We start from the raw sequence: 25,926 nt of genomic DNA, 5'->3' as shown, positions 1-25,926 counted from the left end.
TGTGTTAATCGGAGGAAAATGAACAGACCAAAAATTGTAAGCATGTAGGCACATATTTTGAATAATTAGAATAGTATATAACATATCTCATTCCAATGTTCACCAGCAAGCACTATTCAAAAGCTGCTTTACTTTTTTTCTGGAACTAAGCTGACAACAGTATTCACAGAGTACTGGTGACACCCACTGGATGTGTTTGCAAAGTGCAATGTGGAGCGTGATAAATATGATCTGAGTCCTCATAAGAGCTCTCTTGTAAAGATATTGATTTGGAGTTCAAAGTTCTACAATTATCCATTAACTTTTACCAGAGGAATAAACAGAATTCACAATATACCCTGTCTCACTCTCTGCGTTTATTGGGTTCTGACAGAATTTGCTGTATATTATATATATATATATATAGCATATTTTTTTCCCTTAGAAAGAAATGAGAGATTAGGTGACTGCCAAGTGTTTTCCATTAGGCCTTGGGGGTTGCACTTGGTGGAGAACAACTGTTACCTTTGCTCTAAAAAATGGCTGATTTTATCTTGAGGTTATTGTTGCCCTGAAATCAAGTATTTGTTACCTAAGGTTCTCAACAGCTTAGACAACAATATGGTGAATGTATGGGGAACCTCTTCTTTACTCCTGGAATAATTTAGATAATTTGAAACGAAGTCTTTTTTTGGTGTACAATATGGAAGTAAATAAAAAACACAACCATACAGGTTATATGAGATTTCAAAATAATAGTAATTAAAAAACCTAAATAAAAGTATCCAACTCAATTATACTGCGAAGCATTCAAAGGACACAGCTGGAAAATGTTTGAACCTTGCCCATCTGGTTACGTCATCCACCGGCGACGCGTAGCTTTGTGTCGGGCGCAATCAATAATCATCACTTTTTCGTGCACCAGTTCTTTGATTGTTTGTCCTGGGTATCAACGTATCATCGCTTTAAATATTGCACACGGACAGGATCCCACTGTGACGACACTCTGCGAGTTGAGGTAATCAATTAAAGCCGCCGAGTCTCTCTCGGAGGTTTGTGGGCTTTTGCAGAGTGTGGTTTGTATGTTTCTCGTTTGCAGGCAACGTGAGGCAGGCGAGAGTTAGAAATGGTGCAGTGCACTGCTACTGGTCGTAAGCTAGCAGGCTAGCTAACATTAGCCTGTAGGAGGAACCGTTGGTACTGCTTTGCCGTAACGCATTCCGAGAGTTGAAGGTCTGAAAACATGTGTCGCGCTGGTTTGGAAATGTCAGCAACACGTCCAACCTGTAGCCGCTCAAGTCAACGCTTCGTGCTCCTTCGAGAAATGCGTCAAATAAAAGAAAGGGATAACGGCAAGAGCTTCCTAGTTTCCTTCGCTGCCCTTGGTGATTAACGTTAGCCCAGCTACAGTCGCTTAGGCTTTTCAAATGGCATCCATCTCTTTTCAATCACTTAAAGCTCACTAAAAAATGCATCAGAGTGTCAAATTGCCCAGATCTAACTTACATGAGGAATCGATACGGTTTGCTTTTTGAGTTTAAAAACAGCTGCCAAGAGTTTAAGCTAACGTTTAAAGTCTGGTGTGTTTTTGTTGATACATGAGGTTCGAGTTTGCAGGATAGTTTGCAGAGTGAGATGGAGAACAACTAAAAGACATCATATTATTTCATCCATAATAAGTTTAGAATGATGCACAAATGTGAACTATGTGTAAACTATTTTTTTATATCCACTTTACTGTCCTATAACTAGTACAATGCTTGGATTGGATTAATTTGTAGTGGAAATGTACACTTATTTAACTGTATAAAAGTAAACTGATACATTTATTAATATGCTAATAGGAATCCTTGTGTCATGCAACGGGGAAATTACAATAGGATTTCAACAGTGAAGGTAATAAGTGTACAGAGACAGTAAAAAAAACACTATCAAACAACTTAACAAGTTATAGATAAGAACTAACAAAAATAATAAGAATCCACATAAACTCAATGAAATGTTATATGCACAATATATTATATATACACAGATAAAACTATTATGAGTGTTTTTATTGCACAGGTGTTTTTGGTCCACCTGAAGCTCACTAGTTCACTATGATGGCAATTGTTTTGCTTTAATCTAGTCACATCATTTATGACTGTACGCCTCCCTGCTGCAATACGTGTTAAGCTGCATTTCAATGAGTTGTGTTACTGCTCTCTTCATTCTAGTGTTGTAATTATTTATTTGTGGAAAACGGCTGTATTGTTCTTGTGTCTGAGATGCACTTGTTTGTGATAGTGACCTTCACCTTATTATACTCTACGTTGTTATTTTTGTCAATCCTATCACAACCCAGTAACAAGATCTCAATGTTTCACTGCGACATTTGTATCCTGTCTCTGTCTCGTTTTATTTTTAATGGGAGGATCTGATGATGTGATGTCTGCGTCCTCTCTGCCACACTGTGCTGTGTACAGCAGGCATTGAGGAGAGGATGTCCTTGTAGCTCCACGGTAACACAGTGGCTGTTGCGGTACACAGATTGACCTCTTTGGGGATGTAACGAAAGCCGGGTGACTTTTTATACAACTTCTGCCCATCCTTGAATCGAATCTGTGTGTCGGTCCTGACTGTCACGTGACCAGCAATGGAAACCTATCGTGTCGTCAGAAGGGAAAGCGAAACTTAACTCGTGTGCGATAGCTTCTTGTATGTATTTGAACACGGTTCATGCGTTGGGTTTTTTCCGCCCCCCCCCCCCCTAACCCCCTTTAGCTTTAGTAGTGCAATAGAAAGCAACGTGTTGTCCGCACAGCCTTTATAAGCGCGCGCCATCAGTCTCGTTGACCCGGTGGACGCTACACGGAGGACCTGCTCATCCCCCGCGGACCCTTTTTTTCGGTTGCCGTTTCAGAATTGAATGTTCACATCTTCTTCTAATCTGCACCAGGTTCCCTGCTTTCTGTATGTGTTTTACTACTCCATGGTTAGTGTACATGTTGCTGTCTTTCTGGGTCTCGGTTTGATTCATATGGACTTTGGGAAGAGAAGCTACTGCTACTTTCCTTGCTTTTTTTTTTGAGATCCTGGAAGTGAAACCCGCAGTTATTTCTGGGTCCACTGTGCCCTGTGGTTAGTACCGGTACACTAGCCCATGCTTCTCCTCATGATCAAACCACCGAGGAGCATAACAGACGGTGCGTTGTGAAAAAACCCAGATTTTATATTGTCTGTCACCTGTTGCCTCGCATCAGGGTCAAGATGACTACCCCCCTCAGGCCTGTCAGCCCCCATTACCGTGATGACCCAACTCTGCGGTGTCGAGGCTTACTCAGCCCAATGTGACAGACCCATGCTGCTGACCGGGCCAGGGACTCGTAAATGGGTGTCTCCTTGTTGTCGGTCTCACTGCTTTTAGTGTTGTCGGTTGTGACACTTGAGGCTGAATCAATTTTTTTTGGTGAGGGATGGTATATGCACAGCTCTGCAAAACTTTCTTTTATTGTCAGATTGTCTGCTAGTAACTGCACAATTTCTCCGTCTCCGGCTTGTCGCTGACAGGCGGACCTGGATGTCTTTTTGTCCTTGGTCCTGTCCTTTTGGTCTGTACCGGTGTCTCGTTATTCCTGTTCGATATGGATCCAGATACAGCAATAATTTGTAAGGCCAGAAATAAAACAGTAGTCACAAGAAGTTCTGAATTATTGATCGCCATCCTTTTGCCCTGGGATTAAGTTTCAGTGTGACTGGCAGAGACGACGTGTCACCCTGCAGTGCTCTTGTAGTGTAGAGTGGCCCGTGTGTAATTTGAAGAAGTGACTGTTTCGCCATACTTTTTTCACCAAAATATACAGCTATTTGTCTTTCTCATTAAATTTCTGTATTTTATTCTGCATTTTGTGGAGGAAGTAATTTTAGCTGGCATAGTGATCCAAGGACATCTGAGCAGGTTAGAATATTTACCGGCAGGTCCCCAAACATCAGGAGTTTCTCTTTCCCTTCTTTCTACTACTGACACTTACTCCAATTTTATTATCTGATATCTTTTATCGGTATTATTTTCATTGTTCTTTATTTGTATTTCAGGCGCTGTAGTTGGCCCGCCCTCTCTGCTGTTTGCGCTGGAGGACCTGAACTTATCAAGGAAGCGACACATCAAGCTGCACGGCCCCCTTCACGCTCAACCCCTGCGCTATGAGCAGAGGTAGAGGAGGGCCTCTCAAAGAACGCTACCACAGGCAACCGCCCCCTGACTACCAGGCCAACGACAATTACAACAGACCTGGCCCGTCCTCGTTTTACCCAAGAGGTGGCCCACAGCAGAGCCCGTATTCTAGTTACCACAACAGCCCTGCCCGTCCCGTAGCGCCCGTACCGCCGCCCCCGGCTCCTTCTCTCAACCCCTCCGCTCCTCGCACACCATGGCACAGTAAAGCGGACCCTCAACCGGAGCCTCCTAGCAGCTCGTTTAATCACAATTGCGGTCCCTACCCTGCCCCCAATTCCTTTCAGTTCCAGCAGGCAGAGTTCCTCCGAGGACGCAGCTCTGAGGCGCCACAGTTCAGAGCCGGTCCACGCGGCGGGGGAGTGGTACCAGACAGGCGTCTTAGTTCCTCATACCAGCCTCAGTCGGGCTACGGTAGAAATCCATCGTACCCCAACAGCAGCCCAAGGGGTAGATGGGGGTATGATCAGGACCCGCCGTTTGTATATCCAGTAGACCCACGCAGCGGCACAGGTCCTCGACACCCAAATCAAAACCAGTCCCAGGGTACAAACCACGACCCGTACTCCAACAGACAGTGTCGCGTCTCAATAGATTCTGTGTGTGAAAACTTACAAACTTTGTCCCTCCACAAAGTCCGGCCCAGCAGAGGAGGGGAACGGTTTGACAGGCAATCTGCCTCGAGCAGCTCGGCAAACTCCCGCTTCACTAAAGTTGACATCACTCTCACTTCTGACATCCAGGACCAGGTTCACCGGGCTTTGGCTGCTTTGAAGCCAAATGAGAGTATCTGTGCAAAATTTCTAGCCAAAAAACTGCGTCTTCCCAAAAAGATCGTCAACAGGGCTCTGTACTTGTTGGAGCGCTCGCAGAAAGCCTCGAAGCAAGGACTCGTCCCTCCCGAGTGGAGTCTTTGCCGAGAACCTTTCAGAGGCGAGGAGGATCAAAACTCTAGAGTACGAGTTCCACCTTTCCCTCTGTGTGTCAGCTCAGGACACCCTGCAGCACCTGAAGCCAAGGTTGAGCTAAAAACGGAAACGGCAGAAAACAGGGGACAAAGAAAAGAAGAGGACTCTGACACAGAATCCAGTTGTTCTTCCTGCTCCTCGTCAGAGTCGTCCGACTCTGTAGAGTTCCAGCCGCCAGCGAAAGTTCAGCACCGGGAGCAGCAACAACAGCCCGTCCCCGCCAGCTCACCCGACCCGGCACTTCCCACAATGGCGGAACAGAAGGAGCTGGTTCTGCAGTACCTGCTGACTTCAAAAGAGGCGACCGCTCTGCTCATGGCCAAAAATCTGGGTCTCAGGAGTGCCAAGCACATCAATCCCACCCTCTACTCGCTGGAGAAGCAAGGTGAAATTGTTAAGAATAGTGCCGCTAACCCGCCCACCTGGGAGCTCTCCGCCCACCGCCGGGAGAGGATGGAAAGGAGCCTCAAAGCCTCAAAGGGCGCCCGCGCAGCGGGGGAGCAGATGTTGGAGGAAGCCGGTAGAGATCAGAGAAGAGGAGAGTCTCTCTTTCTGTCGTCATCACCATTGCCCCCAACACTGGGCCTCGAGTCGCTGCCGCTGCCAGAGGGTGTGGTGCCAGAGCAAAGTCAGAGTGAGGTGGTGAGTCAAAAATCTGTGATTTTTATTTTGTAGTTATGTGTTACCAAGGTCATAACATTCAGGTGAATACAGCATGACACCATACAATGGAATGGCAAAATATTAAAGCATTTTAACAATACTTAGAAATGACAAAATGGGATTTATTTTAACGTGATAGTTCAACTGGAATGTCTGCCAAGAATAATCAAAAGTATGTTCCACAGGTATACAGCCTCTGCAACAATTACAGGAATTGCATAAGTTTCCTGACAATTAACCACTTAATCACTGCATGAAAAGAGTGTGGATTTGTATTCAACTGATGTTACTGGAGTTGGACATTTTTTTTAATTTATTTTTTCAACACCTCTACCTCTGTTTTCCCCTTAAATCCCAATCCTCATTTAAGCCCTCCACCATTACCTCGTGTAAAGAGGAAGAGACCAACGAAGGGCAGTGGGCTACCGATGACATCCCGGAATTCCTCAACGCCATTCGCAGAGAGACCGACGCTGGGAAGCTGGCAGCAGAGAAGGCCAACTCTGTGGGAACTGTAGCGGTGTCGCTGGCCGCTCCGCCTCCCCAGAACCTGTGGGCCAAGTTGCAGGAGGTGAGGTTGAAGAACCCCGTCAGCGGCCTCATGGAGTACGCTCAGTATCTGGGCCAGAACTGTGAGTTCCTGCTGCTGGACCAGTCAGGACCCTCTCACGACCCACGGTGAGGCTCCTAATCTATTCTGTTTTTTGTTTCACTCTTTTACTTTTAGTGGGTAAAGTCAATTCATCTGATTTTTGTCTGTGTATTCCTGCTTCAATTTTCAAACTTGGCTACAGATGCACCGTTGCCAATTCTGACCGTACAAAGTGGATCGGGGTGAATCCACATTAAATACATTATCTTTGTCAATATATCAAGTCGCAACAGACTCCATCGTCAGGGCAAAGAAATGTCTTATTAAATTGTCCTTTATGGTTAATGTCAATTTTAATTTTGAAAAAACTGATAATTTATATTAAAGCAGTAATCCGCATCAGTCGATGCTATTAGTTGAGATATTGAGGAGGAATATCCATAAATGCATCAATTTTCACATTGCGGGTTTTGTACAGTTTTATCATATCGTGTTTCTTGCCTTCTGTATAGCACCTGGTGACAACTATTGATTTAAAGTCTGATAAACAAATGTACTCCCGTACTCAGGACGTATGATGCTACATGTAAGCAATGAAAAATGTGATTTTTCTAACGCTTGCAACCCTTTAGTGTTGGTAAATTGTAGCAGCTCAATTAATCCCGTCTAGGCCAATGATTGTTCCTCATCTCTATGCCTTGTCTCTTCCTCTGTCAGATTTCGTATGCAGGTGATGCTCAACGGCAGGTTGTTTCCTGTCGCAGAAGCCTCCAGTAAGAAGGTGGCAAAAAAGGACGCCGCTGCTGCCACCCTGCGTATTCTCGTGGCAGAGATTCAGGCGGGGCCCAGTACGGGAGACGAGGGAAATGCTGTCGGAGCGGACCAAGTGATGGATGTACTGCCAGACCCTAGTGTAGGTTTTAGGTTTGAATGTGCTCAATAAGCCAGTGGCTTTGACCTGAAGCCAAATCATACTATAAACTCCCGAGATCAGGCATGTATACATGGGATTGCAGACCACTGCATTTGATGCATCAGAGCAAATACGCAAAGTCATTGTACAGTCAAGTCGAAGCCGTTGCAGAAGACATACATTTTGTTGGTGATTATTTTGCAGGCCTGGTAAAAATTATGAATATATTAATAGCTTCTTTTTTTTGTCCCCCTGCAAACAGCAAGAAACGCATTTTAATATTTTCTCCTAACCACTAACCACTAGGGGCAGGCTGAAGGCGCAGGTTTTGGGACTAGCGGTGTGGAAGGAATGGGCACAGTGGAAGGACCTCGCCAGCCACTGTCCCGCTCGCTGCCTGGTGGGAAGAATCCAGTGTCTGTCCTGATGGAGTACAGCCAGCGCAGTGGGAACCCCATCGAATTCATCATCACTGGCCAGGCAGGCCCACCACATGACCCGAGGTACCCCCAAAATATGTCTTTTTGGATGTTTTTCTGTCCCAAAGGGCAAGTACTATAGTCACTCTTTACCACTCGTTCTGTTTCTTGTCCCTCAGGCAGCAAGCAGCCTGATGGATGCAATAAAACATTTAGGTCCTTCCTTCTTACACTTTCTAAAAACACTGCATGCATCCATCTGTATCACTGTTACATCTTAGGCTCTACTTTGTTGCCTCTACTTATTTATCTAAGGTCATTCATTATCTATGACCTCGGATAACAACCGAACCAAGGATCCCCCTCCTTTTGTCTCTTTGCACCATTCTTAACCTCTGCTGCCCTGTGTCCAGGTTCATGTACAGGGTGAAGGTTGGAGAGAGCTTGTTTGGGGAGGCCAATGCTCCGAGCAAAAAGGCAGCCCGCCAGCTGGCGGCAGAAGAGGCCGTCAAAGAACTAATGGCTGACGGGAGGCTGCAGCTCAACAAGGTGAGAAAAGGAGAGGGTGAGAAGCAAAGTGACTTTAGTTCATTCGGGACAAAAGAGAAGGGCTTCGCATATCCCCGAGATGACTGAAGTCCCTCAAAAAACAACGACACTGGATCACTCAAAAAAGGACCGTCGCCTCTGTCACTCGGTTCTACTAAATCTTGTTCACGTCGCTTTTCTTCTCTCCTCCCAGCCTCAGTTGCCCCTGGGCTCTTCCAGCGATAGTGACGGCAATGGTTCCGGGACTACGTGTCCCTATTTGCCTCCTCTGACTGCGGACGAGTTGCGAGCAGCACACGAGGCGGGGGTTGGAGATCTCATCAACCACTTGAACAACAATGCAGTGTCCGGTCTTCTGGAGTATGCTAGAGCCCGGGGCTTTGCCGCTGAGATCCGACTAGTGGGCCAGTCTGGACCACCACATGAGCCCAAGTATGTGTGAATTGAAAAAAGTGAAAAAGTTCCTCAAAAAACCCACGCAATTGAAATGTCTTTCTGGGTTTGTGTTGTTTTTGTAGCAACTATCATCATGCTAAAATGCTTAAATAGAAGCCCGTGTTACTTGGTTATTAGAGTGAGAAACCCCTAATCATCCAATTACCTTCTTGTCACTTCCCCTGTATAGATTCACGTACCAGGCCAAGCTCGGCGGGCGCTGGTTCCCTCCGGTGTGTGCGTCCAACAAGAAGCAGGGAAAACAGGAAGCAGCAGACGCCGCTCTGCGGGTTCTGATCGGAGAGGCTGAGCGAGCGGCCCGCACCGGGGAGCTTATTCCAGCTGAGGTGCTGAACCTTTCAGTGATTCTCTATGATGAAACACAACGTGGGGATAAGGCAGGACGTGACACCCGCATGTCATTATTACCCCCCTCACTTTAGAAAGCCCATGTCAAACTATCAACAGAATGCACACTTTGAGGAAAGTACACACATTCGCTGTTTCGCAGTAAGCAAATTGGTTCTCCTCGTTGGAAGGCCTCAGCCCTGTAGCTGCTACAGGAAGTGGCAAATTTGTATCAACGTCATACAAACATTACTCATTCTGTTACTTTTTTTTGGTACCAAATAAGTTTGAGTAAGCTCCATCAATTTACAATGTTTTAAAACACTTTTAATAACATTAAGCCTAATTTCCTTTTTCTATTTATCCTGTGTACATCCTTCTAGCTTCCAGTGAGTGGCAGCACTTTGCACGACCAGATAGCCATGTTGAGTCACCAGCGTTTCAACGCCCTGACCACACGCATCCAGCACAGCCTTCTGGGGCGCAAGATTCTGGCCACCATCGTCATGAGGAGGGGGGAGGGCCTGGGGACCGTTGTCAGCCTGGGGACAGGTACAAACATTACTGCATATACACAAAACGGCTGTTAGTAATAACAGGGTGTCAAAAGCAATTGTGTTACAATGTACAAATGACATTTTCGCTGCATGTGTCCCCTTCTTTTTCTTTCATTCAGGAAATCGCTGTGTTAAAGGGGAGGAGCTGAGCCTCAAAGGCGACACAGTTAACGATTGCCACGCTGAAATCATCTCCAGAAGGGGATTTGTTCGGTAGACACTGATCTTGCGTTTTACTATCAATAATTCCCTCGCTGTTGTGAAATGTAGACCCAGTCTGAAGGGTATTAGCTGCATGTCTAACTCCCCGTTTGCTTTCTTCTCAGGTTTCTGTATATTGAGCTGCTCAAACACTACGACGGAACAGACGACAGTATATTTGAGCTGGCAGAGAATGACTTTCTCCGCATCAAATCTGATATCACCTTTCACCTCTACATCAGGTGGGAGTGTCTAATGTCCCCCCTCCACCCCACTCCCACTCGATTCATCAATATGGTCTCCCTCTTCTTTTCGGCTTTGTGTCTTTAACACCGTGTGTCCCGTCTTTCTCTTTTATCCGAAGCACGGCGCCTTGCGGGGATGGTGCTTTGTTCGACAAGTCGTGCAGTGAGGCGGGGGATGAAGTCGAGGGCCATCAGCCCCTGTTCGAGAATGCCAAGCAGGGAAAGCTCCGCACCAAAGTGGAGAACGGTGAGAGATGAAAGACGCGTCTGTCTTTACAAATGTGTATCAGTGCAGTTCATGGAGGCCCAGTCTGTAAGCCTGTAGGCAACACCGCTGACCTTTTGTCTGTCTGTGTGTGTGATGGTGCCAGGCGAGGGCACCATCCCAGTAGAGTCGAGTGCCATTGTGCCCACGTGGGACGGCATCCAGCACGGCGAGCGGCTGCGGACCATGAGCTGCAGTGATAAGATCCTGCGCTGGAACGTGTTGGGTCTGCAGGGAGCACTGCTCAGCCACTTCCTGAACCCAATCTACCTGAAGTCCATCACGCTCGGTGAAGCATCCCGCTGCTCTTGACTTCATTCACGAGAGTCAACTCGAGTGAAATTGGATGAATTAACGGTGTTGATTGCTTTGTCTTTGTTGTTCCGATCCGTCAGGCTATCTGTACAGCCACGGTCACCTCACGCGGGCCGTTTGCTGCCGGCTGGCCAGAGACGGCGAGGCGTTCACCCAAAGTCTCCCGCCTCCCTTCATGCTAAATCACCCAGAGGTAAACAAACGCCTTTTTGGCAAATGTGTCAAATGTGGAAAATTGATATCAGTAGCAGTATTGCGGTAATGCTGAAAACACTTTTACACGCTCTGTCTGGAATTACTGACTCACACGGAAGGTCTAAATCTGATTGACCTGTACTTGCTTTTTCTCTCTCTTCTGTCTTCTCTCTCTCTCTCTCTCTCTCTCTCCTGCATCCTTTCTCCCCCACCACCTGGTTGGACTGTAGGTGGGCAGGGTGAGTGTGTACGACTCCACGCGGCACACAGGAAAGACCAAGGAGTCCAGTGTAAACTGGAGCTTTCCCGACCAGCACAGCGTGGAGGTGCTGGACGGTACCAAGGGCAAACTGGACGGGTAAGCAGCTAAACGGAATACTGTCTCCTGATGGCAACACGCACGTATTTGAATAGCTTTATGATTTAGCTGATTGCAGATTACAGATTTTGAGAAACATACTTATTATTTAGTAGTTGGTCTTCACTTGTAGTTAACAATCACTGCATTACCCAACAACAGGTTCAAGACAAATAATGATCACCGTTACACTAATTAAACTCCAAAACATTCTGAAGAGACATTATTGAAGTTCACAAGATGTATTTTGATTTAATAAAGCTTTAATTTTTCAATTAAACCACTGGCAGCAAAAAAAGCTGCAGTGCTCAATAAAAAAAGTAATCACAAGCCTCATTACGTTTGAATTGAACAGTGAGCATCCAGCAGTTGAGGAAGCCAAGTATGAAACACAGCAGGATCAGATGAAATGTTGCTCTATAAACCCTGTTACTAAACGACCCTCTAACGTCCCCCCCCCCCCCTCCAGGAACAAACTCAGTGTCTCCCGAGTGTCCAAGTCCAACCTCTTCTGTCTGTTCCGCTCCGTGTGCCAGCGCAGTGGGCGCGCCGACCTCCTCGCGCTGCCCTCCTACTCCCAGGCCAAGATGTCGGCCACGTCTTTCCAGCAAGCCAAGCACAATTTCTTTCGAGCGCTCAGCGGCCACGGCTACGGCGCCTGGATCGGCAAGCCGCTCGAAGAGAAGAGCTTCGAGTCAGGGGAGGGGAACCGGAACAATGGGGCGAGTCTGCCCGTGGGATACGGCAGCAGTAGAAACGGAGGAGCAGTGGAGTTCAAGCAGGAGGACGCATAAACCGGTGCAGAGTGCGTTATTAAGAGGGGGGGGATATGAACATTTGGGGGGTGGGGGGGGGGAAAGAAAATAAAAGCACAAAGGCAGATTGGAAGCGTGCACGTAATGGGGGAGAAAGAGACAGACAATCAAACAAATCACCGGTAGCAGCCAGACGGGAGGAACACGGTTAAAGGCTTAGGAGGAAGAGCAATGGAAGGAGACAGAATGAAAGAGAGCGAGATGGCAAGAGCAGAGCTGGAGGGATGAGTGTGTTCACGGGAGCCGTGGGGAGACCCTACGTGTGTAGACTACACGGAAAGGGGGCTGGTTTTGAAGTTGGTTAATCACCATCCTAAACACTGCTACGAACCTGATTGCTACAAGTTTGCAAAGTTACTTCAAATTTATCTGTATTTAGTTCATAACCGGGTTGGTTTTGGGTTGTTTTACTTTTGTCATTGAGAACATCCTGACTTCCTCCTTCTCTCCTGTTGTCCTCTCTATGTGACCTATTCTTGCATTGTATTAGAAATTGCAAGTGCGGTTTTGACCCAGGTGACTCGGCCTCTTCAGACTGCTGTTGTCTAATCTTCCCATGAGAACTTGAGTGGCTGACAAGTGCTGCTATTTGACATTCAACCCGATTTGACCCACCGGTGTAGCAGTGTTGTAAGTGTGATTACGTTCCTCTAAAGTTTGAGTCCTCGGCCGTGTTGTGGTTGTTATTATTATTAACTGATCGCTGGCGAAACAAACCTCCTCGATCCAACATTCACCCTCAGCTGTTCATCTAATCGTGTGGTGTTTCCATGGTTACCAAGAGCATTCCAGCAAATGGCAGAGCGCACCGTAGACTTTTATATGGTATTCCTGATGTGAGGACCTCCAAGAATTACAGCTTTTCTGTTATTGCTTCTGTATTATGGAGTGTTTCTACTTTTATCTTCACTTCCAGTGAAAAGGTTCATGAGTATCTGGCCATGCAAGCAAAACCTAGAGTATCACCTGTCTCGCATATCCTTCTTTTCTTTTTCCTTTTAAACAAAAAGGTTTTTAGGTTTTCTTGCTTGGCCAGTTTCTGATAACTACTATACAAAGACTGTTTTGTTTGTCAGTGTGTTCTTAATTTGCTTATATGTAGATGGATGGTGCAATATATACATCAGGTATACAAATACATGATCATGCAGATGTTACCGTGGGGTCCAGAAGCCTGAGTCCAGTTCCAGAAACCCGCAACTACAGAAGTTAAAGACATTTCTCAAAATATTGCATCTTGTTGTTTTCATGAAGGAAGTGAAAGAAATTTATACCCATCCAAGTTTTACATTGTTTTTCAGTGTCAGTCATCACTGGTGCTTCGACCATTTGTTTTTAGCTTTTAACTGTGAACGATATTGTTTTGATGGAAACAGAAGGGTTTTAAGCTAGTAGCAGGTAGTTAAGCCTGCTAACTACTTAGTTGATGGAGAGTGAGGTATCTCCTACTGCTGCAGTTGAGTTTAACACTTAAGTGTCTTCAGCAGTGATTCCAGCTCTTGTTTAGGCCTTCGTAGTGACTTTAAAACAAGTAGACAAAGCACTTTATCAAGTTTCAACGCCCAATAGTAATTTCATATGCAATATAAATAAAACAATTATTTGTCATTTATTTGCTATTATATAAGGATTAATTTGATTTTATAGCGGCTCGTACATATTTGAATATTGAGCTGTAAAAGAAAATTCCGTTTTTTATCATTGACACAAGTTAACAGGTTGTTGGACTCAGACTTTTCGACCCCACCCTATAAAAAAGGGGTGTTTTCATATATATGTGTGTATCTGTATGTATGTATTTGTATAATTTCCGTGTATATATTTTATAAATCATCTACAATTGCATTTCTAAATGTTTTAAGTAAACAAAGGAATATGCTGGAGTTTTTTTACTAATGAAAACGTTTAAACAAATTCATTAAAGAAGTGAGTAGCATTCTTTCAGTGGAGCAATGCGTTTCTGGTATTCTTTCCATCTGTGTCTTTTGATTTGTCCAAGATAACATTTTCAATTGCATTAATGCAGAAACAACGACGGGAAAAAGCTTTTATTTTTTTTATTCCGACACTTTGAGGAGTATGAGTCGCAAATTATTACTGCAGGGGCTGTGTTTTCTCAGGGTGGCGTTTGGGTCCATTGCGGCCTCCTGCAATGCTCCGAAGGATCAGCAGATGGAAACATGTCCCCTACCCTGGGCCGGGAGGATGGGTGAGTGCATGTGTAGAAAGGCTTCATGACGACTGCACTACTGACATTCTTTTTATCTGTGAAATAGAGACTTGTATTATGTAGGCTGCTTAAATTGATTACATTTCAAGCTTGTACATTTTTGTCCTTAATTTTTCAGATGGTGTGAGTCTTGAGTAGTTTGAATACATTTGAATCAACTAACATTGTGCACAGCAATTAGCATCAAAAGTAGATATGTAAAGATAAAGGCATGAACAATAGGCCATTTGGGTAGATTTTGTAAGCAGGGATGTGATGTACAAAAGATACAAAGATTGTTCTATGGAAGAAAACATGCATTCGCTGTGAGAGGGTAGTTAGTGTGTGTTTAATCCGCTTGGCAGTGTGAATGCGATGCAGTAACACAGAGTTGTCATTGGCTGTGATGTCTCACTGGGAACAAATAGTGATATTCAGTGTCTTAATTGTGAATCCGCTCAGTGTAGCATTAGATCCGGTATTGTCTCTGGTTTAGCAGCTATTGTCTCTGTCAAGGGACAGGATTATGGCAACAGTATTGCCAGCCAATCAGTACAGGGTCTTTGTAAATTATGGTATTGTTAATGCCTCCCAAACCGCTTGTTTCATTAGAGGGGGCTGAATCCCACTGCTAATTATGATTTATGATATTAAGATTGAGGAATACCCCTACAAATAAGTTTGAGCTAAGAAACTAATTAAGAAGGTTTCCTTTTTGTGGGCAAAACAAGAGGTCTGTGTGCAGCAGTGAGGGGATGGTTTCAATCACGATGGATTCATAGAGATGTGTGTTCTGATTTACTTTGAAAATACTGTAGAATCCGTATAATTGGATACTTTCATAACAGAAATCTGAATTCAGGAAGGATATCATGTCCATCATATGTTGCCTGTGCTATCACCTATTCTTTATTTTCTATCTGCTGCTGCTCCACAAGTTGGTTTGAATGAATGTGCACCTGTGTGTCCGTCCACAGCTCATCCTTTATTCTTCTTCCTTTATCATTGAGGGTTTGTAGCTGCACGCTTGCATTCACTCACTTCTTCAAAACACCTTTTTGCTAAACGCTTGCCCGCGGATTCCTCACGCACATCTTAACCGGCCGCCATTTGGTAGCAAGCGGTGACACAGCTAGAGTGCTTAGTCGACGACCCCCCCCCCCCCACACACACACACACACACACGCACACGCACGTGGCCGTGGTGGAGAAAAGCACTTTTCTCTCTTTGACGGTGTGTTCGGCTAATAACTAACAGCTAATGGAACTACTCACACGGATGACTGCGTCGCAGGCCCCGAGCAGCTGCTCCGCGTCCACAGACGCAGGTATTCCAGGCCTTTTCATGAAGCGTCAACATGATGTTTACACAGATATTGCAGAAAAATAGGCCAGCCATCTGCCTTCAAATGAGACCATGTCAGTGGAACCTGTGAGTGTAAAAAGCACGCCTGGTGTACGCTTGTGGTCTGGTCAGGAGGGTGAGCCAATTGTGGGGTGTATTTGTCCAATTAAACATTGCGGCGGGCGGTTGTCGCGCACACATGGAGCCGGGTGCACTAGTGGTTCACAAACACGAGGTGCATGAAAGCGTGCACAGGAGGCACGGCAGAGTGAACAAAGCGAGGAGAAGCTCGGATAACAACCCACACGGAGGGAGAGCAGCTTCACTCTCTGTTCAGGTGCAAACTGGCCCACTAGATCTTCACATTGAAAATGGCTGTTTCATATTTTATTAATGTTCAGAATTCAGAACAATACGCGACATCTAGTGAATCAACTTATCTGCAGAACGCTATTTTGTTATATAAAGTTTGGCACGAATCGGGCATTCCCACTTAGCTGAGAGATAGAAGGCCGCTGACTCGTGACGCCTGCAGTCATCTCTCCGGCAAAAACTATCACTATCAGGCTGACACTTTGAAGCTGTAATTACCCCCCCCCCCCCCCCCCCCAAGCACATCTGAATGTTACTATCAGGACAGCTGCTCGCATCCGTCGGACGGACCTCCCCGATTGGCCTCTTCAATCGAGGGTGACACTGAGACCTTGACACCCTGCCACCTATACATCAAGAGAACCATGACTTATGATAATTCAATGTGTCGTCTCTTTCAGGAATAGTCGTCCACTAAGAACCTGACCGTTTTAAAGTTTCATAAATAAGTGTGTTTAAGTGGAGATACAGCAGTGGCACTTGTCTGCTGACTGGTGTCATTTAGTGTGCAGAGAGCTGACACAAAACACTCGCTTGCACTTGCAGATCATGCTGACACAGTGAAACGCTTGTTACCCATCTCAGACAAGCACACGTATAGACCATATCACAGCAGACATTTAGACTTGTCAAAGTATGGAAAAACAAATGTGAAATTAATCAAATTAGCAACGACTCTGAACCATTGAGTGTCCCAGTGAGCTATTCCAGTATACAGTGAGGCAGCCAAGATTCCATGGTACTCCATAAGTGGAAAGCATCTATCATCAATGTCAATTAATACACCTGCTTTTCCAACCATCACATGCCTAAAGGGCTAAAAGTAGAAAGACAGGTGTCAGCAGGCTCCATGCACCCCGTTTCCGCTTATGTCTTGTACATGTATATCATGTTTATAAAGCAGGGGCGTTGTGTGTGTGTGTGTGTGTGTGTGTGTGATGAGGTCTTTGTGTGTTACATTGGATGCACACCGTTTTTTTGGAAGGCGAGATGTTCTTGTTCGCCACCTTAGAGCGGACGCATTCCCCGCAGCTTTCTGCCAACTCTGCCGTTCACTCCCCCCCTTTTCAACACCTCTCTCTCCAACTGCCTGCCCCCCGCCCCCCCCCCCCGCAGTCTCCCACTCCCTGTATTTGATTAGGATATCTCAGGCCGTCACATCAGAGGGCTGCGTGCTTTTTATGCTGGGGGTTCGGTCCGCGCTGCTCCCAGGCCCCTTTAATGCAATCTGAGCCATTCGGATACAATGGAGCCGGTGTATAGGCAACGTTTAGAGAGAGGGCATGTCTAATGTGGTGTGTGGGGGGGGGGGCAGTCCAGTGGTCTGTTAAGAAGAGCCATGCAGCTACGCAATGTACTCACTCATCACCTCTCTGACATTCATCATATGTCTGGTAACAGCTGTCCGTTTTGGAGCATGAGAGAGAGAGAAAAATCTGCTTCTGCTTTTTCTTTTCTTCGTCGACTGACCTTGTTGTTCAGTCGGACAGTAGTTTATGGAGTTATTTTATGTAGTAAGCAACACCAGTACAGCTTCAAGGTAATTTTACTCCAATTTGATTCCACTACTCATTTCCGAGGGCGATGTATGTATTCTGGCAAACATTGTACAGGAGGATGTGTGGTGGAGGGAGGGTCCAATCCTTTCACATATGTGCCTCCTCTTCACAATCTACACACACCTTCTACACACTACTGTATAGACCACAAAAAACTCTGAAGGCACAACGCAGGTGGTTGGGAGATGAAATCGACGAACGCGGGTATCCTTTCCTGCAGTCAAGCTTTGATTTTCTAAACTAGAAAATATAAAAAGGACTCTGTGTACTTCACGGTTGGCATAGCAACTGCCGTACCACTTCATTATTCCTCTTTGTATTCAATTATTCACTTTCCTCGGCCCCGTATTTGTCACACCATACATCTGACGTAGGCTGCAGGACAGAACTGTACGCAACCTTTATACTGAAAGGGCCCATCATTACTCCTCTGTCACTCCCCACGCTGTCATCGCTCCAAACTCTCCATCTTTCTCTCCTGCCCTCTAACCTCTGTCGATAACATTAAGCCCAGCGAAACATATACTGCTACCGTTGCTATTTTCTGTCAGTCCTAATGACCCCCTGGACATCTGGCAGACCTTTTCTTTTTCTTTTTTCTTCTTTCATTTACTGTCCTTTGTTGTATTGTGTTTGTTGAACCTCCTGCTCTGTCTCAGCTGTGAAGAAACTGCTGCCTGAAAATGAGCATTCTGAATATATGAAAGCAAACCACTATTTTCTATGCATTAGTGAATTAATATAGCTCCCTCGGCTTCTTTGCCATTGTGCCGTTATCACAGTAAATACCAATAGACCCACCATCAACATGTTGAAGGCCAATTTAAATACTCCCATTCGCAGACAGGACGTTTTCTCCATTTATGAACACCAATTAGTGCACTTCATCTTGATTTCCATTGGCAGGGTTTGGCTTTTTTTTTTTTTTTTTAGCCTGATCATGTTTTATCCACAGTGGCGGCTTTGAAAATGGGCAATTATAAAACGTTTCTTTACTTTGTGTTTTAAAACTCCTCAACGCTGTATTAATTCCTTGAGTGGGGTCATCTAACGATTATTTTCATCAATCAATCCAGTGTATTATCTTGATTGATTGACGTATTGGGTGATCTGTTACATGGCGGGAAATCTGTAAAAATGCCTGTCTTTACGTCTTTTTTTATGTCTGACAATAGAAATGCAGTGCTTATCCAATTCTGTGCACACAGCGTGCCCAGCAAACAATTCTGTGTGCTAATTATGCAGGATTATTCTGTATAAACATCATCAAGTTAGAATTATAAAGGTAATAGTCTGCCAGTAATTACATTTCAAAAGTTAGATGAAAATTGGCACAGCATTCATATTTTGCTAATTATATTTTGATTGATTTGATCAAGTGTATATTAAGGCATTAATAATGGACTAATAATCACGTCTAATGCAACTTCATTCATGCTTGCAAGAGCAAATAGCTGCGCACAAACAGATAAGGAATGAAATAATTGTATTATGAGTCCATAACGATACATTTTATGATAATCCAAACCGTTAACAAATTAAAAGTATTTCCTGTATTTACCAATCATAAAACCAGAGAAGTGGGCAGGTGCTTCCACCACAATCCTCGTCGTGTGTTGGAGTTGTTTGTGTATTCACATAAGTGTGCACATTCTGCTACGAAATACTTCTCACCATGCCTTTGTTTTTAACTAGTGCCATTTTCACCAAATCGACTCCTAATTTACAAAAACCGAACGAATCAAAATAGGAAGGAGATCCATAGATATCCCGGGTACAATTCGGTGGACATTTCGTTTTGGCGCACCTGACGAGCCGCGCCACCTGTTCTGCGCGCTCATTGCGCTCCTCTGATTCCCTCCAATGGAAACGAGCGGCGCGGCTGGAGGCGGAGGAAGAGGGAGACAAGTTGGAGGAGAGAGTGAGAGACGGATCCGGGGACACAGTGAGTGGAAGTCGGCGGAGCTCCACATTAAATCACAGGATTCCCTGCGCCCGTGTCTCCTACTCGACGTCCAGCTTTGCGGGCTTTGCCTCTTTCGTCTTGTTTCATGTCTCCGCTCATCCTTTGACGCGCAGCCACAGGTTGACCGATGCCATCCGGTCCCCGCGGAGTACCCCTCTTCACCTCGAGCCGATTCGCGCTGAGCAAGTCGAGATGGGCGCCGTCGAGCGATCACCGGTGGTCCATTGAGAGAGAAAACCAACCGATCGCGTCGGGTGGAGCGCGCACGCGGAGGCAACATCTCGTCCGCGAGCGACGCACAATTTCTGGGGGCAAGCGAGGTTGGAGGGGGGGGGGGAGGTGGGGGTAACCTGTGGAGGGACTTGATGAATGAATGACTGAGACGAGGCGAAGAAGCAGCAGCAGCAGCAACAACAACAAAAGGATGATGGGATGGCCGTGACAACATGAAAAAGAAAAAGTGTGGTGGTCTATTTTCATCCAGCCAGTGATTCAACACAACTAACCTGGGGGACAGGGACCGACAGAGAAGAGGTAGGTGGGAACAGACCGGGAGGGGGCCGTGAAGGTGTCTGGTTATATCATACTGAAAGTAGGTTATTTTTTTTGGGGGGGGGGGGGAATCAATCAGATGCAGCCAACTTATGGTTAACTGATTTGAGCACACCGTCACTGTTCTTCTCTCTTCTGCTACGATGGGGAATTATTATTCTTTAGTCCCTCAGCTCCGTCTCATTTTCGACGCCCGAGGATCTGCACCATGCTTCTGGCTACAACGTCAGCTGTGACAAAAAGATGACATTCGATGAAAGATTGAGACATTAAGGGACGTGAGAGGAGGAGAGGACACTGGGAATCGGCGTGAGGGGGAATGACTCGAATGTGACTCGTGGAATAGCCCCCATTAGGTCCACTTTTCTTCACTCTGCTGCCCTTTTTTTTGTCACGCATATCCAGCTTTTAGAGTAAAGTCCTTACCCTAATTTGTTTTTAACTAATCGTTGTCAATCACTGTCCCCCCCCCCCCCCCCCCCTCCCCTCCCCTCCCCTCGCCTGCCTTGTCTGCCTTGCTGCTGTCATGATGAATCGTCGGTGTTCTCTGTTCATCCCCGGCTCTCCTCTTGTCTTGTGTTTGCCTGCAGACCGGCGTGTGGCCACGTCCGTGACCATGGAGCCTCCCCCTTCTCTGAGCTTGGCTCTGCTAGGAGGGAGCGAGGATGAGGACCAGCGCTTCCTCCTTCCTCTGGGCAGCATATCCCATCCCTCCACCACAGGCAACCAGCCGGGATCCAACCATTCCAACCACTTGGGCGGGTCGAGCCTCGACCGCCTGAATGGCAGCACCCCGTCCCCGTCTTCTGCCGCGCCCAAGTTGCCCTCTGGAGTCCAGCCTCTGCCCCCACCCATCCCCAACGCGCTGCACCCCACCAGCACCCCGCTCTCCTCCTGCCTGGGCTCGCAGCACAGCCTGAGCGGGGACAACTCCCCGGTGTACAACGCCCTGTTCTACTCGTCCCACTCGCCCTCAATGGAGCGGGACAGGGACAGGGAGAGAGAGAGGGGCTGCAAACACAGACAGGCCAGCCCTTTGGTTCACCGCAGGGACAGTAACCCCTTCACGGAGATCGCCATGAGCTCCTGCAAGTACACGGGCGGGGTCATGAAGCCCCTGAGCCGACTCAGCGCCTCCCGCAGAAACCTCATTGAATCGGACAGCAGCAGCGAAACCAAAGAGGGCGGCGTTTCCGCTGTTGCCGGGGCAACGGCAACCGGGGGCCACGACCGGCAGCGGGAAGCCCCGCCCACCTCGCTGGTGGCCCCGACCTCTGCCAATCCACCCCTCATTCAGAGCCCTCCGGAGATTGTGATTTCGTCCAAAGAAGACTCCCCGTACCCCAGAGCAGGATATGACATCACTGACTCCACCTCTAACCAGTTGTCCATCTATCACCAGAACCACGCGCTGGTGGAGAGCAGGCGTGCGCAGCCGGGGAGGGGCAGCAGGCAGGCGGGGGTCGGGGCGGTGGGGTCCGGGGCCAGGGGCAGCACCTCCAAGGCCTCCAAACGGAAGAACCAAAACATTGGTTATAAACTGGGGCATCGCAGGGCTCTGTTCGAGAAGAGGAAGAGGCTGAGCGACTATGCCCTCATCTTCGGGATGTTTGGCATCGTCGTCATGGTGATCGAGACGGAGCTGTCGTGGGGCGTGTACACCAAGGTGAGGGGACAGGCCAATCACACTTAAACAGGACTTTCACACATAGACCCTTTGGGGTCCCTTTGCCCGTCCCACGGGGACATCATGTTTTCTTTCCCTCGCGAGGAGTAAATAACCCCGATGATGTCATAGCGATGTCATTTGTTTTGTATCCACTCGGGTTACGCGCTCAGGTGTAGGTTCACTACATAGATGAAACTCAACATTAACCCTTATTTTAGGTGTTTTAGACGACTTGGAATCGTCAGGTGTCTTGGACACGTGATTGGCAAGATAATTAGAGTCAGCTTTCCCCAGTTGATCATTTAATTCACAATGGGTGCTGGGTACTCATGTGTGTGCGTTTATGACCAGGCTCGACAGTTGCTGCTTCTGGATGATGTAATACAGCGCTGCAAAGGACACGGGGGTGCAGATTATCAGCAGCAGGCCAGGATCTCATTTGTCTGTTTAATATGAGGTGTAATAAGCTGAATCTGCCCCCAGCTGCTGTTGTCGGTTTATTTTAGTTGTGTGTGTGTGTGTGTTTGTCCCAGTGAGCCATGAGCTCACCTTTCCTTTAGGTTTTCTTCTCTTGGTTTTCTTTAGATAATAGGGCGTACCTACGGCTTGTCCTGCATGGATCGCTGGTCACGTGTGGGAGCGTTTGGGATCATGTGAGAGCACAGGTCTACATGTGGCCTGTGGGACGAGGCCAGCTGGGAGTGTCTCTCGTCTCCATCGCCTTCTTTCTCTGTTACTACTTTCCATTTGATACCTGTTTTTTCTTTTTCTTTTTTTGCCAACTGTTTTCTCATTTTTTATCTTTGCCTTTAGTTCCCGCTCGTTTATGAAAAGCTTTTTGCAGGCTATTTCTATTTATTAATGAAAGTTCATGGTAGAAATTTCTTTCTCTAATGCCCCTTTCTTTTCCTTTCAGTCAACGTATTCTCCTCCCCGAGGGGGACAAAAGACTTTTTCCGCTCTTTCACATCTTTTTCTATTCAAAGCTTGTCCCTTTTATGCATTTTCTTCCCCCTCTGTCTCTCTCTCTCTCCCCCCTTTGCTCCACTGCTCTTCCAGTGGGCGTCGAACTGGGGGAGTGTGATCGGTAGAGAGTGGGTGAGAAATGAAAGGCTGTAGAAGAAGAGAATGAAGGACAGGCCATAATCAAAAACAATATTTAGGTTCTTAAGCGATAACCAATACGCTCTTCATCCGAGTCGGGCAGCAGAAGAATTGATTGACAGCTGTGGATTGCGCCACGTGTTTGCCGGTGCTCACAGTCTATATTGGTTAACCAATTTTTATTAAAGAATTTAGTTCTGACAGGAAGTTGGAGGAAGAATAGTATGTTAATGTCTTTGCATTAACATACTATTCTGCGGTCAGGGTTTAGAAGTTACAAAGGCCGGTGCAAAACCTCATCAAAACTCATTTTGTAAATCCCGGGTGCCAAGTTATATATAGATTATTTTCCATGGTTTGCACATTGGGTTGAGTTCTGTCAGATAGTTCAAGCCCTCACTTAGATAACTGAGGTGGAAAGAAGCTCGCTGGTTGTTGTGAAAAATGACTATTGAGATTGTGAGGATGAAATGGAGAACGGCAGGAAAATATAATGAGAAAGCGGCAGAGAGGAAAGTGCAGAGCTTCATGCAGTGCTCTAAACCAGTCGGTGGGAGAACTTGAATGATTTCGCATATTGATTATTGAAAATCCCTCACCCACACATGCACTGTCTGCCATACCGCATGGTCTTTGAAATATGTGTATTTGGAGGTGTATGGGTCTGTCTGTATTATCGCTGTATGCCTAATGTGTGTCTAATCGATCTTGCTACCAAAAAGTGAGACTGGAAATTACTAAACAGGATGGTTTTGTGTGTGTGTGTGAGTGTGTGAGAGAGACATGAAGAAGAAGAAGGGGCCGGAGGATAACAGACAAGGACGTAGTGTTCCTGACTGTGGATGTAGGTACTAAGCAGATGTATCTTCAAACCCTTTCAGCACATACTTGAGCTGAAACGTTCCATTCATTGTATTATAGCTTCTGCTTTCGCTAATTAATCTGTTGGATTCCAAGTCCATCATCAAGGCCACTTTTGAGATCAGCGCGATGAGTTTTGACGCAGATAAAAAAAAGTTCTGACACCTGAATCCCCTGCAGCGATGCAAAATACTACTCTGCAAACGCATCAGATTGATGCCTTTAAACACTATTATGAGCCTCTATTATTGATTCTATTAAGATCAGGTTGAAGGGGAGGGACATGTGTCTCTATCTAAGGACACCTTGGACCTGTTCGATCAGTAGATCATTTCACAAAGGGCCTGGTGGCGCCCAGAGGGCCCCGTCCCAGGCCTGCTGTAGAACGTGGCTATTCTGAGGGGAGGCACAGCTGTCGTCACACTGTCAATGCACACACTTGACACCTCAATGTGCACGACAAGGCTTTGTGCGCGTGCACAAGCAGAGGGACGAACAGACTTTCACAGATGATCAGCGGCGTTCGCTTCCATTCTTCCTTTTCTTCTAACTCACTTCTCACAGGGAGCGTTATTATTTCTCCCCTGGCGCTCCTTAAATACGCCTCCATTTCCCCCCCCCCAGGGGGACATTTCCATCTCTGCAGGCCCTCAACATCTCCCACATTCCGCTTCCTCTTCCTCCCTGGCCTCCATGCCCTATCTATGAAATTTCTTACTGACATTTACTGGGGACCTTTCGGGACCTTTCTCTGTACACTAAGATCACCGGGGAATTAAACTCACCAACTTGCCACCGTGTGCTCTGAAGGAGCCATCAGCCATCTCTGCACTTCTACGCCACACATCCCCCTTTCGTCTACCTCCTCCTCTCTATTCCTCCACTCCACTGTCCCTTCATCTTTTAGATCAGACTTCTGAGGGACGGTAGATCCCACGGGTCTTGCTACTAAGAGGGACAAATGAGCTCATTTTCTTCAGCCCAGGCTGCCTCTCGCTGTATGTGTGACCGAGTTGGTCGACGTTGGCGTGTCAGAAGTTGCATCCTCGCAAAACCGTCCACTCGTTAACCATGCTGGTATACGCCACATTCTATGTTTCTACACACCTATAGACTACACAAAGTGAACTCTGTCATGTTAGTACTGGTGGATGCACCTGCTTGTGTGTGTGTGTGTATACTAGTGAGGTGACATGGTTTCTCTGCCTACCGCCTGTTTCCCTGGAGACTGATTGCAATAAGCCATGGCTCTGACAGGGAGAGACCCCCAAGGCAAACTCATTCCAACACGCACGCGCACGCACGCACACACACACGTACATCCACCTTTAAAGGCGTTAAACAACACTTTGTGAGAGATGTGTTGGTCAGCAACGTGTATTTGCTCTCACATACGTGTTAATGAGGTGAAGGTGGGGACCACTGGGGAAAACCCTCGACTAGAAACTACCTGGTTTTGTGAATGTGAAGTTTTACTTTTGTGTGTGTGTGTGTGTGTGTGTGTGCGCGAGTTTGTCTCCAAAAAGCTCATTATCTCTGCATGCTTTCCACCAAGCCATTGATCAACACACTTATCGCACACTTATGCACAGCTGGACAAGAGTGGAATCCACAAACTTAAACACACGCACCCCCCCCATTCAAACATGCACAGTAAATGTCACGGTATCGGTATCCTCACTGTGGCAACACAGCTGCTCTTCGGACAAAGCAGGCCAGCTGTTTCCCCTTAATGCTAAACTGAAGCTAGCTTGGTATATTAAGCAAGGACATTAATGCAGTATCGATTTACTTGTCTAACTCTTGGCAAGAATACCCCCCCCCCCCCTCCCCCGTCCAAAATGTAGAAAATGTGTTGGTCAGAGAAACAATTTAAAATATTTATAACCAAAACCCAACCCATGCATCTGCATGGCCACGAGCACTGACTGCTGCTCCCCTTAAATGGGGCTGGGCGGAGGAAGGTGATCCATTTGCAGCTAAAATATTTCTTGAATAAAACCTTTTACTGTTTTTCAGTCAAATGCAACAAAGAGAGTTTCTGCCACATATCGTAGAAAGAAAATCGTCGAGTCAGCATCTGCTGTACACGTGCAAGTGTGCAGCCGTCCACACGCCTCATTTCTATCTACTAGAGACTAACGGATCCCTGCCAGCCAATTACAATCAAGAATTCTTAGTGGTTATGTTATTTTTTCTTTTTCAAAACACCATGAAGAACAAAATGCAATGTGCACACATATGTCTCTGTCACAGTCA

The 25,926-nt window shown here is 46.4% G+C and overlaps 2 protein-coding genes across 3 annotated transcripts in view; both read left to right on the top strand.

The window, feature by feature from the left end:
* The first annotated feature begins 849 nt into the window (after positions 1-849).
* Positions 850-14,004, top strand: adar (adenosine deaminase RNA specific). Of its 2 annotated transcripts, none has more exons than XM_037454263.2 (16): positions 850-997; positions 4,054-5,802; positions 6,194-6,501; positions 7,133-7,328; positions 7,635-7,831; positions 8,161-8,296; positions 8,490-8,728; positions 8,922-9,078; positions 9,463-9,631; positions 9,756-9,849; positions 9,963-10,079; positions 10,202-10,329; positions 10,454-10,636; positions 10,743-10,855; positions 11,088-11,215; positions 11,685-14,004. In XM_037454263.2, the coding sequence occupies exons 2-16, from the start codon at positions 4,162-4,164 to the stop codon at positions 12,007-12,009; spliced, it is 4,131 nt and encodes a 1,376-aa protein (XP_037310160.2). In that variant the 5' UTR covers positions 850-997; positions 4,054-4,161; the 3' UTR covers positions 12,010-14,004. The 2 variants fall into 2 exon arrangements, with proteins under 2 accessions (XP_037310160.2, XP_037310161.2); XM_037454264.2 differs by lacking the exon at positions 850-997 and adding an exon at positions 2,775-2,931.
* Positions 14,005-19,806: 5,802 nt separating this feature from the next.
* Positions 19,807-25,926, top strand: part of kcnn3 (potassium intermediate/small conductance calcium-activated channel, subfamily N, member 3) — a 34,137-nt gene continuing 28,017 nt past the window's right edge. Inside the window, exons 1-2 of the mRNA XM_037454306.2 lie at positions 19,807-20,015; positions 20,624-21,699. Coding sequence (XP_037310203.1) covers positions 20,650-21,699 — 1,050 coding nt within the window. The 5' untranslated portion in view covers positions 19,807-20,015; positions 20,624-20,649. The remainder of the gene's footprint in view (positions 20,016-20,623; positions 21,700-25,926) is intronic.

Source organism: Pungitius pungitius, chromosome 11, assembly GCF_949316345.1.
Source record: "Pungitius pungitius chromosome 11, fPunPun2.1, whole genome shotgun sequence".
NCBI classification, from domain to species: domain Eukaryota; kingdom Metazoa; phylum Chordata; class Actinopteri; order Perciformes; family Gasterosteidae; genus Pungitius; species Pungitius pungitius.
This window is presented reverse-complemented; position numbering and strand designations above follow the sequence as displayed.